The sequence below is a fragment of the Pseudorca crassidens genome, chromosome 1 (assembly GCF_039906515.1).
Source record: "Pseudorca crassidens isolate mPseCra1 chromosome 1, mPseCra1.hap1, whole genome shotgun sequence".
NCBI lineage: Eukaryota > Metazoa > Chordata > Mammalia > Artiodactyla > Delphinidae > Pseudorca > Pseudorca crassidens.
The window spans coordinates 62,299,431-62,319,374 of record NC_090296.1 but is presented as its reverse complement, the minus strand read 5'-3'; the positions used below and the strand labels follow the sequence as shown (position 1 = coordinate 62,319,374).

General features: G+C 40.0%; 1 protein-coding gene across 1 annotated transcript in view; it reads right to left on the bottom strand.

The window, feature by feature from the left end:
* Window positions 1-19,944, bottom strand: part of SLC25A21 (solute carrier family 25 member 21) — a 511,705-nt gene that overhangs the window by 211,430 nt on the left and 280,331 nt on the right. The window contains exon 2 of the mRNA XM_067737301.1: window positions 1,067-1,115. Coding sequence (XP_067593402.1) covers window positions 1,067-1,115 — 49 coding nt within the window. The remainder of the gene's footprint in view (window positions 1-1,066; window positions 1,116-19,944) is intronic.

Genomic DNA, 19,944 nt, shown 5'->3' with positions numbered 1-19,944 from the left:
CTGGCACCTTGATCTTGGACTTCCCAGCCTCCAGAACTGTAATAAATGTCTGTTGCTTAAGCCACCCAGTCTATGAAATTTTATTATAGCTTCCCAAGCTAAGAAAGAAGCCAAATTCTCATCTTCTCTATCTCTATCAGAAATGTAATATTATTTGCATGTCACAGACACCTTCCCTTGCTTTCAGCAACCAGCCTAACTAAGATTCTGTTGCCTCTGTAGGTAAAGTAAGCAACATGTCCCTTCAACGACCAGCCTGACTCATCAAGTATTTCCTAATTGTGGCAGTAAGGGTTTGTTTTGACCATCACTGTTGCGTGGCACTTTTTGCTGTTCAGCTCCAGCCTAGGTATGCTGTTGGGTTTTACACAATGCAAATAAATGGAAACTTTCACTATACTTTCAGAGCTTTTAATATGAAAAAATAGAGTTCAGTAATTTAGCCATGGATTTAACTTTTAAAAAACTGCTCTAGATCATATTAAAACCCACAAGATGTTTTCTTCTCTTGGTAAACAGATTGAATACATTGCCCTGATTTTAAGGCATTTAAGAGCGAAGGCATTTTCCAGGAAATATGGCACTTTGTATTGGCAAACAGTTGTAGGAATAAATTCTTTAAGCACCATTTAAGAAGTTTACTTGAAATTTTGGAGTTTCACATCAAAATGCTCACTATTAAATAGCAATCTGTTATATGCTATATAACATATATGTTATATGCAATGCCAAATGAAAGTCGGCTGTCATAATTCACTAGATAGAGTTTAGTTTTTACATCATTTTGATAAATTTCCCTCGCTTACCAGTTTAGTCACAAATTATACCTTATGGTTGTCAGGTGAAGGCAGTAAAATATTATATACTTTAAGAGGACCCCTATCCAGAAATGCTTTTCACTGCTTACATTTTATCTGTCAAATCGTATTTTCTTTAAGAAGTAAATATAAATGCCATTTTTGGGAGAAGCTACTGGCCTAGGACAAGTTCTAGCATTTAGTGTTCTGACAGATCTTAATCTGGATATCAGCCAAAGTCAATAAAACTTGTTCAAGCAGAACCTTACCTGGTTTTCACCACATCGAGAGGGTGCATCAGGCAAATTTCTACAAGACCTGAAAGATGATAAAGAAAAGTCCAGTAAACACTCATGTAAACACTGGTTCTTATTTCCTTGACCCTATTGGTTTCTCAAGTATGAATCTTCAAATTAAAAACTCAGGACTTTGGACATGACAGGTGATAGAAGCTAGGAGCAAAAAACTAATGAATAACATGATTTTATTTCTATGGGAGCAAGACACATGAGTGATTACTTCTTTGTAAGTGCTCTGGCACAAACGGAGATTTTAAACAGAGGAGTGATATTCACTTCTATTAATATGTTCTCCCAACAATCTAATCATCTGTCCATTAACCCTCCCACTGCTCCCAGTCACATTTATTAACATGCAAACACATAAGCAGTGATGCTCCAACCCTCTCCCCTTTGGTAGATTCACCATCTCTCATCACAGCATGGATGTACCGGTGTCACAAGCACCTCTAAGTCTGAAAGAGTCAATGCCCAACTAGAAGAAGAGCACAAATACTATCATCCAAGGAGAACAGTTTCTTTTCAGTGTTCAATTCCCTGAGCTTTTCCTTCTCCTTGGAATGTTGTCCTCCTGGGAGGATACACACACATACACTTCTTCTGAGAATCCTACTTACCTTCAGATTTCAATTTGGGCAACTATTTTCCCAGAAATCCTGGGGCAGAGACTGTTAGTTGTCCCCTAGTATTCATCCTCTTTTCTTCCTGGTTGCTCAGAATAAATACTATATTTCCCAGCCTTCCTTGCTGCTAGGTCACATGTGACCAAGTTCTGGCCAACGGGAGGTAAGTGCAAGTGGTTTGAGCAATTTCTAGGAAGTCTTTTAAAGTTAAGGAGGCTGCTCTTCTCTTTCCTTCTGGTGGAATGCTGATCTAGGGCAGGAGAAGCCATTTTGCACAATGAAGTGATTTTGGGCACGGAGGTCACACGTAGCACAGCAACAAGACAGAAGTAGTCCGTGACATCATGGAGTTCTGGTCTACCTCCAGACATTCACGTTGAAGAAAATTTTCATTTCCTTTAAACTACTGCTATTTGGGTTTTCTGCCACTCGTACCTGAACCTAATTCTGATACAGGTACCCTTTGATGTGCTCCCACAGTACCCTGGACTTGTATTATTACATTGCACTGTAACTGTTTTCTTGTCTAAAAGCTCCACAAGGACAGAGATTCCACCTGCCTTATTCACCTTTATATCCCCATCACTTTGCACAATAGTTGGCAGTCAGCTCAATAAAAATTTGTGGAATAAATAAATTAATGCTGCTTAGGGTTACTGCACATGCCACTATGTCAGCTAATTCTCTAGATGAACTGAACTGGCAGCAATTTATTCTACATTTATTCATTAGTTTGAACATAACCCAAATAAGCAAGCAAGGATGGAGAAATACTGACCAATATGATATGAAATAAAGCACAGGAAGTACTTGAATGTAGAATTGCAATGTTGTTGATCACATATCCAGATGTTCAGCAGCTATGTAAATGTGAGAAAGTGACCAATGATTCAACACCTAATAGACTGACAAATGATTCTTGAGAAGGGTGTGCATGCAGGGTATTGTGCTCAGTGCTGGGACATAGCCTGATGCAGCATCAAGAGTGCCTGAAAGAATGAAGAATTTCAAAAGTGGGCACAGAAGTGACACACTGAGAACAACCTTACATGTAAAGGGAAAACAATGAACAGAGAACAGCAATATGCATAAAACTAAGTTTTAGGCCCAGTGATTTAGTGTTGCTATTTACAGTGTGAAATGTTGCTATTTATGTTCTGTTCCAATTCTAGTCTTGCATAACAGTTTACTTTTATTGTCAAATTGTCAACTGTCTTCAAGGAACTATGCCATGGTTCTCATAAAATGAATGACAGAAAATACAAATATTTACAATTTTTAAGTAAAATTTTAATTCAGCTGTGGCCTGGGTGTGCTTTATATTTGAGATTATTCATCCTAGGACACAAGGCTGATTTCTGTAAGGTAAAGACCTTGCAAAAAAATTTTGAGAGAGAGAGAGAGAGAGAGAGAGAATATATCTATTTCACCAGGAAGCATTTTCTACAATTTTTACCTACTTTGCCTATAACCACTGGTGGAGGACTCAAGGGTATCCTTAAAGCTGGGAATAGAAAGTCACAATAAAGGCATCACACTTCACAGAATGGGTGGTGGATGGGATGGTTGTTTTATCTCCATTGGAGATTTAGAATGCTTACAACGTAAAGCAGAAGACCCTTTTTTTCCAAACTAAGCCACAGAAAAGAGACAATGGAAGGTACAGGACCACACTGATGGACTGACCAAGGGACACCCCACCCCTGCTAACTCCTAACAGAATCCTCAAGTACAGAGACCTAGAATGCTGTTGTCATTCCTGTGCCTTCCTTCCTGGTCCACCTCTGCCTTCACCTATGAACAGTGCTGCAATGTCTTCAGTAACCTTTTTAGCAATAAAATGGGGGAATGCAGAAGACAAACTAGGTGCCCAAAGGTAGACTTGAATATAGATTATTAAAGGACAATGTCAAGTGATCCTTCAGTTCAGGTCTTTTTTTTTTTTTTTTTGCTATACGCGGGCCTCTCACCACTGTGGCCTCTCCCGTTGCGGAGCACAGGCTCCGGACACACAAGCCCAGTGGCCATGACTCACGGGCCCAGCCGCTCCGCGGCATGTGGGATCTTCCCAGACCGGGGCACGAACCCGTGTCCCCTGCATCGGCAGGCGGACTCTCAACCACCGCGCCACCAGGGAAGCCCCCAATTCAGGTCTTAATTTTGATTTTAACTATACACAATGCTATTATACATTATCTGTTCTAAGATAAATTACTTGAGAACAGCGTTTTCTAAATTTACTCTGACTTCTTATCACTGAGTCAATTCACATTTCCTCTCTCTACAATTCCATGACATATACCAGTTATATTACATTTTACATTACCAATATTATATTACAATTCCATTACATATATCAAGGATAGCATTTATCACACCATACTATGGCCAATAATATAGAGAAATATATAACTGTCTCTCCACACCATTCCCCCCATCCCCATACTGGCAAATGCAATATTCATCTCCAGACACTGTAGTCTATGTGAATGGCATCTCCTGCACTTGTGAAAATGTGTAGTCAAATACAAACCATGAGTTCTTAGAGAAGAGGGAGTATTTAACTTTATCGGCCCACTGAGTAAATAACGCTAAATACATGAAATTCACTCAGGAAGGTCTCTATCTACACTCACTCCCTTGGTGATCTCATTCCAACCCATGGTTTTAATTACCATCTATATGCCAACAACTTGCCAATTTACATTTCCAGTCCAGACTTCCCTTTCAAAGTCTAGACAAATATCTGATTGCCTATTTGACATCTCTGCTTGGATATCTAACAGCCATCTCAAAATTCACATGTTTGGGGCTTCCCTGGTGGTGCAGTGGTTGAGAGTCCGCCTGCCGATGCAGGGGACATGGGTTCGTGCCCCGGTCCGGGGAGATCCCACATGCCGGGGAACAGCTGGGCCCGTGAGCCATGGCCACTGAGCCTGCACGTCTGGAGCCTGTGCCCCACAACGGGAGAGGCCACAACAGTGAGAGGCCTGCGTAACGCCAAAAAAAAAAAAAATCCACATGTTCAAAATGGGACTCCTGAGTGCCTTAACCAACACCCCTACTCAAAAAACAAAAATAAACAAATGGGACCTAATGAAACTTCAAAGCTTTTGCACAGCAAAGGAAACCATAAACAAGACCAAAAGACAACCCTCAGAATGGGAGAAAATATTTGCAAATGAAGCAACTGACAAAGGATTAAGCTCCAAAATTTACAAGCAGCTCATGCAACTCAATAACAAAAAAACAAACAACCCAATCCAAAAATGGGCAGAAGACCTAAATAGACATTTCTCCAAAGAAGATATACAGACTGCCAACAAACACATGAAAGAATGCTCAACATCATTAATCATTAGAGAAATGCAATTCAAAACTACAATGAGATATCATCTCTCACACCAGTCAGAATGGCCATCATCAAAAAATCTAGAAACAATAAATGTTGGAGAGGGTGTGGAGAAAAGGGAACACTCTTGCACTGCTGGTGGGAATGTGAATTGGTACAGCCACTATGAAGAACAGTATGGAGGTTCCTTAAAAAACTACAAATAGGGCTTCCCTGGTGGCGCAGTGGTTGGGAGTCCACCTGCCGGTGCAGGGGACACGGGATCGTGCCCGGGTCCGGGCCCGTGAGCCATGGCCGCTGAGCCTGCGCATCCGGGGCCTGTGCTCTGCAACGGGAGAGGCCACAACAGTGAGAGGCCCGTGTACCGCAAAATAAATAAATAAATAAATAAAACTACAAATAGAACTACCATATGACCCAGCAATCCCACTACTGGGCATACCTTGAGAAAACCATAATTCAAAAAGAGTCATGTACCAAAATGTTCATTGCAGCTCTATTTACAATAGCCAGGTGATGGAAACAACCTAAGTGTCCATCATTGGATGAATGGATGAAGAAGATATGGCACATATATACAATGGAATATTACTCAGCCATAAAAAGAAATGAAATTGAGCTATTTGTAATGAGGTGGATAGACCTAGAGTCTGTCATACAGAGTGAAGTAAGTCAGAAAGAGAAAGACAAATACCGTATGCTAACACACATATATGGAATTTAAGAAGAAAAAATATCATGAAGAACCTAGCGGTAAGACAGGAATAAAGACACAGACCTATTAGAGAATGGACTTGAGGATATGGGGAGGGGGAAGGGTAGGCTGTGACAAAGCGAGAGAGAGGCATGGACACATACACACTACCAAACATAAGGTAGATAGCTAGTGGGAAGCAGTCGCATAGCACAGGGAGATCAGCTCGGTGCTTTGTGACCGCCTGGAGGGGTGGGATAGGGAGGGTGCAAACAAAAAAATCCAAAACAAAGGCCAACCTGTTCAACCTTAGAGTCAACCTAGACTCCTTTCTCTCAAAATCCTCTTCCAATCTATTGGCTCTACTTCAAAATATAACCAGACTTCTACCATCTCTGACTTCCTTTACTGCCTGTGCCTTCGCCCCCTTTCTGGTTAAGTCATGGTCACCGTTTCTCAGCTGATTAACTGCAGCACCTCAGTAACACGTCTCCCGTCATACACCTTTGACTCCTTCCATCTATTCTCACCCAACAACTCAAGTGATCCTGTTTAAGATGTAAGTTATTTCATGTCATTCCTCTGGTCAGTAATGACTCCCCATCTCACTCAGAGAAAAGCCATACATAATCCGGGCCTGCATTACTTCTCTCACCAATTAACTTTCTTACTATTCTCCCCCTCACTGATTCTACTCTGGCCACAGTGGCCTCTGCTGTCTCCCAAACATGCCAGGACTATCTCAGCTTTTGGCCTTAGTGCTAGCCATTTCCTCTGTCTGGAATGCCCCTGCCCCAGATTCTACTTGGCCAACTTCCTTCACATGGTCAACGAGTAATCTGACCAGTCTAACACAGAGGTCCGGTCCTCCCCACCCCAGCACCAAAAAAAATCCTCATGCTGCTCTGCTTTTTCCTTTTTCCATGGTACTTATCAACTTCTAACATACTACATTATTTACTTCTTTTCTATGTTTATTGTTTCCTGTCTCTCCCAGTAGAATATAAGCTTCACCACGGCAGAGATCTTTGTCTGTATTGTCCACTGATATGCACTAAGTACCCAGAATATTCCTGACACCTAATAGTTGCTCAATAAATATTTGTTGAAAAAAGAAATGGAATGATATAAAATAATGAACCTGACACAATAATGGGATTCCTTTACAGTGGTACGTATAAGATGAAGTTTTAAGAATTTAGTGTACACAAAGAGAATTCACCCAGTCATTCAAGGAATCCATGATAATGTCTAATATAGGGAGTAAGTCTACTGAAATGTTATGAGTTCGTTTGTAGAAAGAATGGATTATTCCAAAGATAATTTCATTAAGTAACATTTTACGAATCAGAGAACATCTTAACATCTCCGTGAAGACACAAAGGAATAGCAGTGCAGACAGAGAATTGAGGCATTCAAGCATCCCCAAGATATCAGCTACAAGTAAGACCTATGTTTTCCTTTTATCAAACCAAAAATTTTTGCATTGTACTATAGCCCCTTCCTTGGCATTTTCAAATTAAATCTAAGACTTCTCATTTGTTCTCTGAAATTCACACTATCCTATTACCTTAACTGATTTCGTGTGACGTGTTTAACTCTTTAAAACTATGACTCTTTACAATATAAAAGAATCTTTTTAGTTTTTAAAGAGAACCACAGAGGGAATAAATGGTTTCAAACTGTGTAAATCTGAAATTCAAAAATAGAACAGCTACAGACAGAACTGATATTTTTTCATCTACTCTACTAGTCAAGCAAATCATTACAACATCCTATTTGATAGCCTGCCCAGAAAATGTGGTAGCCCTACTGAATTACAAGCAATGTGAGACTCATAAATGGAAATCAAATATATTATACTTTCCCCTAATAATAAAGTGCACTACCTTTGCGGCACAGCAAATTAATATTATGCACACTGAATTGGCTAAATAGGCAATGTGATTTGGCAGGCTTGAAAGATGTTGTTAAATGTTATGCTTTTGGGCAAGCCACAGCCTTCCTTGAAAATTCTGAAGCAAATATTTTCATGGAAGTTTACCGTTAGCATGTATTTTTGTAAAGAAACTAACCCTAAGCCATGGCCGCTAGCATGAATCTAAAGGGAGTGCAGTAATTTTCCTGGTGCATACTTCTTGCTCTCATAGAGTTTATTATCTCATTGATTTAAGAATTTAGGAAAATACATTTCAGTTATAAACATATGCATACATTATGGTCCAGAAATCATGGTAGATAGAGCATGTACAAGGGAGGAAGAAAAGTTTAGGCAGAGTTTTAAAATCAGTGAGTTTTTAAAATCATACTTTGAATGCAGAAACAGAAAGTTTGAAAATTATTAAACTGATGAAAATCTCACTTGTAAGCAAAGTTTGCATATATTTTTTAAACTCAATTTCAGCTCAGTGTAATACACACACACATATTTTTTTTTTGGCCGTGCCATGTGGCATGCAGGATCTTAACTCCCTGACCAGGGATCGAACCCGTGCCCCCTGCATTGGGAGCACAGAATCTTAACCACTGGACTGCCAGGTAAGTCCCAATGCAATGTATTTTAAAACTGTTGTTTGCTATTTTAATTCAATGGAAGTTATCCTTTTAGTTTCCTTTTTTGTTATTAAACTTTATATTAGACCCCAAGTAAGCTCCAAGTGCACTTAGGTAAATGGTCCGATTTTCAGATATGTTGGTCTTTAATGGAAAGTTAACTGCTGTATATGGACCTTAACACAATCAGTAATGCAATGAGAAACACCAGGGGAAAAATAAGCTGTGGATTAGGTTGGCAGGTGGTAAAATACCTTTAGAAATGTATAAAATGCTTTAAAGAGAAGGAAATGTGAAGAGAAAGAGACTTATCACTTGTTTTACAGATTATATGTGTGTATAATATATATACATTCACAAAAAGTTTGCATTGCATTTTGTTTATCTTGAGTGAAAAAAATGTTCAAGCTGACCAGCATTTCAGCATTGGAAGTTTATCAAAATGCAGAAGGGCAGCTGAAGAAGGGATTAGGAATCTATGGTATATGTGCCAAGTACCAGGACCTCTCTTTCCAATTCAACAGAAGACTTGCCCAGTTCTGGGGACCTGTCTATCAACCAGAAAGGAAAAGACATTTGCTCTGCCTCAGGATTTTTTTTTTTTAATTGAAATATATTTGACATATAACATTATGTAAACTTAAGGTGTCAACATGATTTAATACATTTATGTATTGTAATATGATCTCCACTGTAGCAATAATTAGCACTTCTATCACATCACATAATTATCTGTTCTTTTTAGTGGTTGGAATAATTAAATTCCAGTCTCTTCAAAAGTTTGATAACTTTTCACAGGATTGGTCATCCTTTCTTCTTTTTTTGAATTGCCTGGAAAGAAGGATCCCTCTATTTGTCTCAAGACTCAGGAACAGAACCCAGTCCCTCCCTGCCCACCTCTCCAGCCCTGCGCAGAAGCTGGCTCTCACAGGCCAGACACTATGCTTCTCTTCCCAATGATGCATTCAGCAGCATCATGTTCGTAGCTTGAAATTGGCCACGCTGGGAGTATTTACACTAAGGAAAATGGCAAAGGCTACAAATCAGAGATTTTGTTTATTTGTTTGTTTTCCAGACAGCCAAATTAAACATTTACCAGCACAACGCTGCCCAAATCTAACCACAAATTCTGTTGCCTATTCTATTAGGTTCAAATAATTTTAAAAGTATAGTACATGGAGAGTTTTAAATTTCCAGTAGTTCTTTAACTCTGCTTGTCGCAAATTTCCAAAGGTGCTGTAAGTTAATCTTTAGCTTATATTCTCTGTTTACGACAATTTAACAATAAGAATTATGATCCTGGGCTTTTCTGGTGCTGCAGTGGTTGAGAGTCTGCCTGCCGATGCAGGGGACACGGGTTCGTGCCCCGGTCCGGGAAGATCCCATATGCCGCAGAGCGGCTGGGCCCGTGAGCCATGGCCGCTGAGCCTGCACATCCGGAGCCTGTGCTCTGCAACAGGAGAGGCCACAACAGTGAGAGGCCCGCGTACCACAAAAAAAAAAAAAAAAAGAATTATGATCCTACCCCAGAATTTTAAAGAGATCCTTAGGAACTGATACCCAAGAAAACCAACCTACCCACCAAACTACCGACCACACCTATGATTTGCTATACTGTTGTGCAGATGCTTCTATTCTCTAGACCACATAGAGATTTGGTAATGAGCGCAACAGTCTTCCACTTCTCAGGAAAACAGCTTCTTGCCCCTGCCCTCCTCCAAGAGCGTGAGCACCTTAAAAGAGAGGAGAGGAAATGTGGCTACGAAGCCAGCTTCGCCTTAGTCACCAGACGGAAGTCCAGAAACAGGAAGAAGGCCTTGGGCAAATAACACAGCATCGTGCTAAATGAAGAATTCAGGTTTTTAGGTCACAAGTAGCCAGTTCTTCCTTAGAAAATAAAGTCACTAGTACCAATTACCATCAAAGAAAAAGAAGGATGGAATTATAATGTTTTTCTCCCTATTCTAAATAGTACTACTTCTTGCAATCATATTGTTCATCTTGAAAGAGTTAAAAATTTAGAACTTTTAAAATATTTGCCACCATTGCCTTAATTAATATATAGCCAAGTTTTCTGCACTTAATCACACTGCTTTACTACTTGCCTTTAGGTGATACCTCTTAATTTTTTATTTGCCATGACCTAGAGCCATAGTTACACAAATTCTTATTTTTGAACTGTTATTCCACACCAGCCTCCGTACCATGCTCCCAGGAAATCCAGCTTACCGAGTCAAGTATTCTAGGTAAATCCCAATACACCATATGCTTTATCAAGGTCTGGCTTATGGGGAAAAAAAAGAAGAAAGCTGATTCATTTTCAGCCATACAGTTTAATCACGAAGAATTACTACTAAGTATGGATTAAGCTAATCTTTATTTCCACATGAAAAGCTTGCAAAAATGAAACTGCACTTCAAGTAAAATAAGTACCTGCTGAAAAACAATATTTGGATACTAAAGTGTGAGACATTACATAAACACAACGGCAGGTAGATTTCATAACACAAATATTTATGTGTAATAACACTGAATATATTATTACTCACGGAAACATTATCTAAATATTAATCAATGTTTGATTTCAGTTAATATTCTTAAATTACTAACTCACTAGAAACAATATTTGCCTCCATGGCTTCCATCCCAACGAGCACCGTGGTATGTGTCTTTGCTACTGTGTAACATTAAATGTACTTAATCTCAGTTTTCTAGGTGTTGAACAAGTACATGTCCAGAAGGGTTTTCATTCACCAAATTCTTTTGAGTGCCTACTGTGTACCTAGTTATTCCAGCATATTTCTAGATGTTGGTTCTCTTCTGCTTGCTTCTGTTTTCCATTTTCTCAGAAAGCAAGGTCATCAATTGAGAGTGATGATGAGGAAGAGGGTGTTACAGAGAGCAGAGAGAAAGTATGAAACAGCTGTCAGTAGGAGTGAGGGAGGCAATGGATCAGGGAAACGCAGTATGATTAGTAGGTGCACTGAGAGTCCACTTGAGGCCAGCAGTCATGAATATAGCATCATTTTCTGTAGCCACATTCAGCTGTGTGCGTGCATGCAGAGTAGGCAGGATAATATTTAACCAGGATGAGGTTTTGTCAAATGAATGTGAAGAAGTGACAGAAGGCAACGAAAAGAATGTGTTCCAGAAAGTGATTATAATGGTTGACTACGGAAGCTAGGAAGGAGGGAAGTGAGGACAAATGGGCATGAGGACATGGTGGTAAGAGCAGAGGCTTGCTGGTCCTGTTGGAGACAATATACTAGAGGAGAGAGCTGGAAAGCTAAGAGGTGGAGGTAACATTGAGATGACTATTAAGTTCCATTTTTATTAATACATAGTAATTAAAGCTTGTTTTTTTTTTCTCTTTATCTCCAGTATCTAGCACAAGGTATGGTACATCATCTATATACTGAATGAAAGTGTTGAATGAACAAAATGTTGATCCTATTATTGAGTAATACCAGGTATGTGAAGAACAAACACACTGATGGACATTCACCATTCCCTGAACTAGATTCAGCAGATATTCTCTTTGTTTTGTTTTGATCTTCAAGGTTTCTTTAAGTTTATGGTTTGACAAATATTTAACTAAGATCCTTATACTGACCAGAATGTGTACACCTTAAGCAGTTAATATGCTTAATAGCCAATGTACATCATACAGAAATGTAGAAAATTTGAAACATCAACTAAAATAATTATACAAATAAACATAGGCCTCTAAAGATGGGTCAAGAACCCAAACAAAACTACTTTAAGAGATTTTTTTTTTGCGGTACGTGGGCTGCTCACTGTTGTGGCCTCTCCCGCTGCAGAGCACAGACTCCGGACGCGCAGGCTCAGCGGCCATGGCTCACGGGCCCAGCCGCTCCGCAGCATGTGGGATCTTCCCGGACTGGGGCACGAACCCGTGTCCCCTGCAACAGCAGACGGACTCTCAACAACTGCGCCACCAGGGAAGCCCACTTTAAGAGATTTTGAATCTACAGGATTAAGTCCTCAAAAGTAAAAGGACGGGGACGAGGGGAACATGGCGGAAGAGTAAGACGCGGAGATCACCTTCCTCCCCACAGATACAACAGAAATACATCTACACGTGGAACAACTCCTACAGAACACCTACCGAACGCTGGCAGAAGACCTCAGACCTCCCACGAGGCAAGAAGCTCCCCACGTACCTGGAGGGGATTAAGAGCGCTGCTTAAAGGAACTCCAGAGACGGCTGCGAGCCGCGGCTAAAAGCGCGGACCCCAGAGACGGGCACGAGACGCTAAGGCTGCTGCTGCCGCCACCAAGAAGCCTGTGTGCGAGCACAGGTTACTATCCACACCCTCCTTCCGGGGAGCATGTCCAGCCCGCCACTGCCACGGTCCCAGAATACAGGGACAACTTCCCCGGGAGAACGCACGGCGCGCCTCAGGCTGGTGTAACGTCACGTCGGCCTCTGCCTCCGCAGGCCCGCCCCGCACTCCGTGCCCCTCCCCTCCCCCCCCCCCGCCCCCGCCCCCGCCCCGGCCTGAGTGAGCCAGAGCCCCCGAGTCAGGTGCTCCTTTAACCCCATCCTGTCTGAGCGAAGAACAGACGCCCTCTGGCGACCTACACGCAGAGGCGGGGCCAAATCCAAAGCTGAGCCCCTGGGAGCTGTGAGAACAGAGAAGAGAAAGGGAAATCTCTCCCAACAGCCGCAGGAGCAGCGGATTAAAGCTCCACAATCAACTTGATGTACCCTGCAGCTGTGGAATACATGAATAGGAAACGAATCATCCCAAATTGAGGAAGTGAACTTTGAGAGCAAGATTTATGACTTTTTCCCCTTTTCCTCTTTTTGTGAGTGTGTATGTGTATGCTCCTGTGTGAGATTTTGTCTGTATAGCCTTGCTTCCACCATTTGTCCTAGGGTTCTATCCGTCTGTTTTTGTTTTTAAATTTTTTTCATAATAATTATTTTTTATTTTAATAACTTTATTATATTTTATCTTACTTTATCTTCTTTCTTTCTTTTTTTCCTTCTTTCCCTCCTTCCTTCCTCCCTCCCTCCCTCCCTCCCTCCTTTCTGTCTTTCTTTCCTTCTTTCTTTCTACTTCTACTAATTCTTTCTTTCTACTTTTTCTCCCTTTTATTCTAAGCCGTGTGGATGAAAGGCTCTTGGTGCTGCAGCCAGGAGTCAGTGCTGTGCCTCTGAGGTGGGAGAGCCAACTTCAGGACACTGGTCCACAAGAGACATCCCAGCTCCACATAATATCAAACGGCGAAAATCTGCCAGAGATATCCATCTCAACACCAGCACGCAGCTTCACTCAATAACCAGCAAGCTACAGTGCTGGATACCCTATGCCAAACAACTAGCAACACAGGAACACAACACCACCCATTAGCAGAGAGGCTGCCTAAAATCATAATAAGTCCACAGACACCCCAAAACACACCACCAGACGTGGACCTGCCCACTAGAAAGACAAGATCCAGCCTCATCCACCAGAACACAGGCACTAGTCCCCTCTACCAGGAAGCCTACACAACCCACTGAACCCACCTTAGCCACTGGGGACAGACACTAAAAACAACGGGAACTACGAACCTGCAGCCTGCAAAAAGGAGACCCCAAACACAGTAAGATAAGCAAAATGAGAAGACAGAAAAACACACAGCAGATGAAGGAGCAAGATAAAAACCCACCAGACCTAACAAATGAAGAGGAAATGGCAGTCTACCTGAAAAAGAATTCAGAATAATGATAGTAAAGATGATCCAAAATCTTGGAAATAGAATAGACAAAATGCAAGAAACATTTAACAAGGACCTAGAAGAACTAAAGATGAAACAAACAATGATGAACAACACAATAAATGAAATTAAAAATACTCTAGATGGGATCAATAGCAGAATAACTGAGGCAGAAGAACGGATAAGTGACCTGGAAGATAAAATAGTGGAAATAACTACCACAGAGCAGAATAAAGAAAAAAGAATGAAAAGAACTGAGGATAGTCTCAGAGACCTCTGGGACATTAAACGCACCAACATTCGAATTATAGGGGTTCCAGAAGAAGAAGAGAAAAAGAAAGGGACTGTGAAAATATTTGAAGAGATTATAGTTGAAAACTTCCCTAATATGGGAAAGGAAATAGTTAATCAAGTCCAGGAAGCACAGAGAGTCCCATACAGGATAAATCCAAGGAGAAATATGCCAAGACACATATTAATCAAACTGTCAAAAATTAAATACAAAGAAAACACATTAAAAGCAGCAAGGGAAAAACAACAAATAACACACAAGGGAATCCTCATGAGGTTAAAACAGCTGATCTTTCAGCAGAAACTCTGCAAGCCAGAAGGGACTGGCAAGGCATATTTAAACTGATGAAGGAGAAAAACCTGCAACCAAGATTACTCTACCCAGCAAGGATCTCATTCAGATTTGATGGAGAAATTAAAACCTTTACAAACAAGCAAAAGCTGAGAGAGTTCACCACCACCAAACCAGGTTTACAACAAATGCTAAAGGAACTTCTCTGGCAAGAAACACAAGAGAAGGAAAAGACCGACAATAACAAACCAAAAACAATTAAGACAATGGGAATAGGAACATACATATCGATAATTACCTTAAATGTAAATAGACTAAATGCTCCCACCAAAAGACACAGATTGGCTGAATGGATACAAAAACAAGACCCATATATATGCTGTCTACAAGAGACACACTTCAGACCTAGAGACACATACAGACTGAAAGTAAGGGGATGGAAAAAGATATTCCATGCAAATAGAAATCAAAAGAAAGCTGGAGTAGCAATTCTCATATCAGACAAAATAGACTTTAAAATAAAGACTATTAGAAGAGACAAAGAAGGACACTACATAATGATCAAGGGATTGATCCAAGAAGAAGATATAACAATTGTAAATATTTATGCACCCAACATAGGAGAACCCCAATACATAAGGCAAATACCAACAACCATAAAAGGGGAAATCGACAGTAACACATTCATAGTAGGGAACTTTTACACCCACTTTCACCAATGGACAGATCATCCAATATGAAAATAAATAAGGAAACACAAGCTTTAAATGATACATTAAACAAGATGGACTTAATTGATATTTATAGGACAGTCCATCCAAAAACAACAGAACACATTTTTCTCAAGTGCTCATGGAACATTCTCCAAGATAGATCATATCTTGGGCCACAAATCAAGCCTTGGTAAATTTAAGAAAATTGAAATTGTATCAAGTATCTTTTCCGACCACAATGCTATGAGACTAGATATCAATAACAGGAAAATATCTGTAAAAAATACAAACACATGGAGGCTAAACAATACACTACTTAATAATGAAGTGATCACTCAAGAAATCAAAGAGGAAATCAAAAAATACCTAGAAACAAATGACAATGGAGACACGATGACCCAAAACCTATGGGATGCAGCAAAATCAGTTCTAAGAGGGAAGTTTATAGCAATACAATCCTACCTTAAGAAACAGGAAACATCTCAAGTAAACAACCTAAACTTGCACCTAAAGCAATTAGAGAAAGAAGAACAAAAAACCCCCAAAGTTAGCAGAAGGAAAGAAATCATAAAAATCAGATCAGAAATAAATGAAAAAGAAATGAAGGAAACGATAGCAAAGATCAATAAAACTAAAAGCTGGTTCTTTGAGAAGATAAACAAAATTGATAAACCATTAGCCAGACTCATCAAGAAAAAAAGGGAGAAGACGCAAATCAATAGAATTAGAAATGAAAAAGGAGAAGTAACAACTGACACTGCAGAAATACAAAAGATCATGAGACATTACTACAAGCAACTCTATGCCAATAAAATGGACAACCTGGAAGAAATGGACAAATTCTTAGAAATGCACAACCTGCCAAGACTGAATCAGGAAGAAATAGAAAATATGAACAGACCAATCACAAGCACTGAAATTGAAACTGTGATTACAAATCTTCCAACAAACAAAAGCCCAGGACCACATGGCTTCACAGGACAATTCTATCAAACATTTAGAGAAGAGCTAACACCTATCCTTCTCAAACTCTTCCAAAATATAGCAGAGGAAGGAACACTCCCAAACTCATTCTACAAGGCCACCATCACCCTGATACCAAAACCAGACAAGGATGTCACAAAGAAAGAAAACTACAGGCCAATATCACTGATGAACATAGATGCAAAAATCCTCAACAAAATACTAGCAAACAGAATCCAACAGCACATTAAAAGGATCATACACCATGATCAAGTGGGGTTTATTCCAGGAATGCAAGGATTCTTCAATATACACAAATCAATCAACGTGATACACCATATTAACAAATTGAAGGAGAAAAACCATATGATCATCTCAATAGTTGCAGAGAAAGCTTTCAACAAAATTCAACACCCATTTATGATAAAAACCCTGCAGAAAGTAGGCATAGAGGGAACTTTCCTCCACATAATAAAGGCCATATATGACAAGCCCACAGCCAACATCGTCCTCAATGGTGAAAAACGGAAAGCATTTCCACTAAGATCAGGAACAAGACAAGGTTGCCCACTCTCACCACTCTTATTCAACATAGTTTTGGAAGTTTTAGCCACAGCAATCAGAGAAGAAAAGGAAATAAAAGGAATCCAAATCAGAAAAGAAGTAAAGCTGTCACTGTTTGCAGACGACATGATACTATACGTAGAGAATCCTAAAGATGCTACCAGAAAACTACTAGAGCTAATCAATGAATTTGGTAAAGTAGCAGGATACACAATTAATGCACAGAAATCTCTGGCATTCCTATACACTAATGATGAAAAATCTGAAAGTGAAATCAAGAAAACACTCGCATTTACCATTGCAACAAAAAGAATAAAATATCTAGGAATAAACCTACCTAAGGAGACAAAAGACCTGTATGCAGAAAATTATAAGACACTGATGAAAGAAATTAAAGATGATACAAATAGATGGAGAGATATACCATGTTATTGGATTGGAAGAATCAACATTGTGAAAATGACTCTACTACCCAAAGCAATCTACAGATTCAATGCAATCCCTATCAAACTACCACTGGCATTTTTCACAGAACTAGAACAAAAAATTTCACAATTTGTATGGAAACACAGAAGACCCCGTATAGCCAAAGCAATCTTGAGAACGAAAATGGAGCTGGAGGAATCAGGCTCCCTGACTTCAGACTATACTACAACGCTACAGTAATCAAGACAGTATGGTACTGGCACAAAAACAGAAAGATAGATCAGTGGAACAGGATAGAAAGCCCAGAGATAAACCCACACACATTTGGTCACCTTATCTTTGATAAAGGAGGCAGGAATGTACAGTGGAGAAAGGACAGCCTCTTCAATAAGTGGTTCTGGGAAAACTGGACAGGTACATGTAAAAGTATGAGATTAGATCACTCCCTAACACCATGCACAAAAATTAGCTCAAAATGGATTAAAGACCTAAATGTAAGGCCAGAAACTATCAAACTCTTAGAGGAAAACATAGGCAGAACACTCTGTGACATAAATCACAGCAAGATGCTTTTTGACCCACCTCCTAGAGAAATGGAAATAAAACCAAAAATAAACAAATGGGACCTAATGAAACTTCAAAGCTTTTGCACAGCAAAGGAAACTATAAACAAGACCAAAAGATAACCCTCAGAATGGGAGAAAATATTTGCAAATGAAGCAACTGACAATGGATTAATCTCCAAAATTTATAAGCAGCTCATGCAGCTCAGTAACAAAAAAACAAACAACCCAATCCAAAAATGGGCAGAAGACCTAAACAGACATTTCTCCAAAGAAGATATACAGATTGCCAACAAACACATGAAAGAATGCTCAACATCATTAATCATTAGAGAAATGCAAATCAAAACTACAATTGGATATCATGTCACACCAGTCATAATGGCCATTATCAAAAATTGTAGAAACAATAAATGCTGGAGAGGGATTGGAGAAAAGGGAACACTCTTGCACTGCTGGTGGGAATGTGAATTGGTACAGCCACTATGGAGAACAGTATGGAGGTTCCTTAAAAAACTAAAAATAGCACTACCATATGACCCAGCAATCCCACTACTGGGCATATACCCTGAGAAAACCATAATTCAAAAAGAGTCATGTACCAAAATGTTCATTGCAGCTTTATTTACAGTAGCCCAGAGGTGGAAACAACCTAAGTGTCCATCATCGGATGAATGGATAAAGAAGATGTGGCACATATATACAATGGAATATTACTCAGCCATAAAAAGGAACGAAACTGAGTTATTTCTAATCAGGTGGATAGACCTAGAGTCTGTCATACAGAGTGAAGTAGGTTTGAAAGAGAAAGACAAATACCATATGCTAACATATATATGGAATTTAAGAAAAAAAAAATGTCATGAAGAACCTAGGGGTAAGACAGGAAAAAGACACAGACCTACTAGAGAACGGACCTGAGGATAGGGGGAGGGGGAAGGATAAGCTGTGACAAAGAGAGAGAGTGGCATGGGCATATACACACTACCAAACGTAAGGTAGATAGCTAGTGGGAAGCAGCCACATAGCACGGGAAGATCAGCTAGGTGCTTTGTGACCGCCTGGAGGGGTGGGATAGGGAGGGTGGGAGGGAGGGAGACGCAAGAGGGAAAAGATATGGGAACATATGTATATGTATAACTGATTCACTTTGTTACAAAGCAGAAACTAACACACCATTGTAAAGCAATTATACTCCAATAAAGATGTTAAAAATAAAAAAGTAAAAGGACACATTCATATTTATATTCTGAAGCAAGTTTAGATAGTAATAAATGAAACATTGTAAATGAATTAATCATCTTTTCTAGGGAAGGCAGCCCTAACTTTTTGTCAAGCAACTTAAAACGCATCCTCACTAGGAGAATCTCTTGATGGATAAATTTTAAAACTATGACAGTCTACCCTGGAAATCTACAGGTTGCCTACAAAGTCTGAAAATATAGACAAAGAAAATTTCTTCATGTGCTACTTTGATGCTCCAAGGACCAATGTCTTCATTTTTTTCCTATGCACTAAAGTAATATAGGGGACACGTGAAACAATGGCAGAAACGAAAAGGTACTATAATTCTGGAAGCAACACCAGAGCTCCACCAAAATCCATTTTCTGTTTCTTCCATGATCCAAGATATCTCAGAAGGATGGCATTTCCCAGCATATCTTGAGTGTGACCATGTGACTAAATTCTCACCCACAGAATGTGAGTGGCATAGAGCTTAAGACCATGAGTATGTCTCTTTACTACCCACTTTCCCCTTCCCACTAACTGGAACTTCAGCACGGTAGTAACTCAGGTTATGCCTTACAGATGACAAAACAGTGCCCTAGGGGATGGTGGAGCAACAACTGGAAGGGACCCATGTCCCAGAGTGACTATGAGGAGCAGAGATTTCGTGATGAACTGAACTATCACCATCAGAACTGTCACATGGGGACTTCCCTGCTGGCGCAGTGGTTAAGAATGTGCCTGCCAGTGCAGGGGACACGGGTTCAAGCCCTGGTCTGGGAGGATCCCACATGCCGCGTAGCAACAAAGCCCATGCGCCACAACTACTGAGCCTGCGCTCTAGAGCCTGCGAGCCA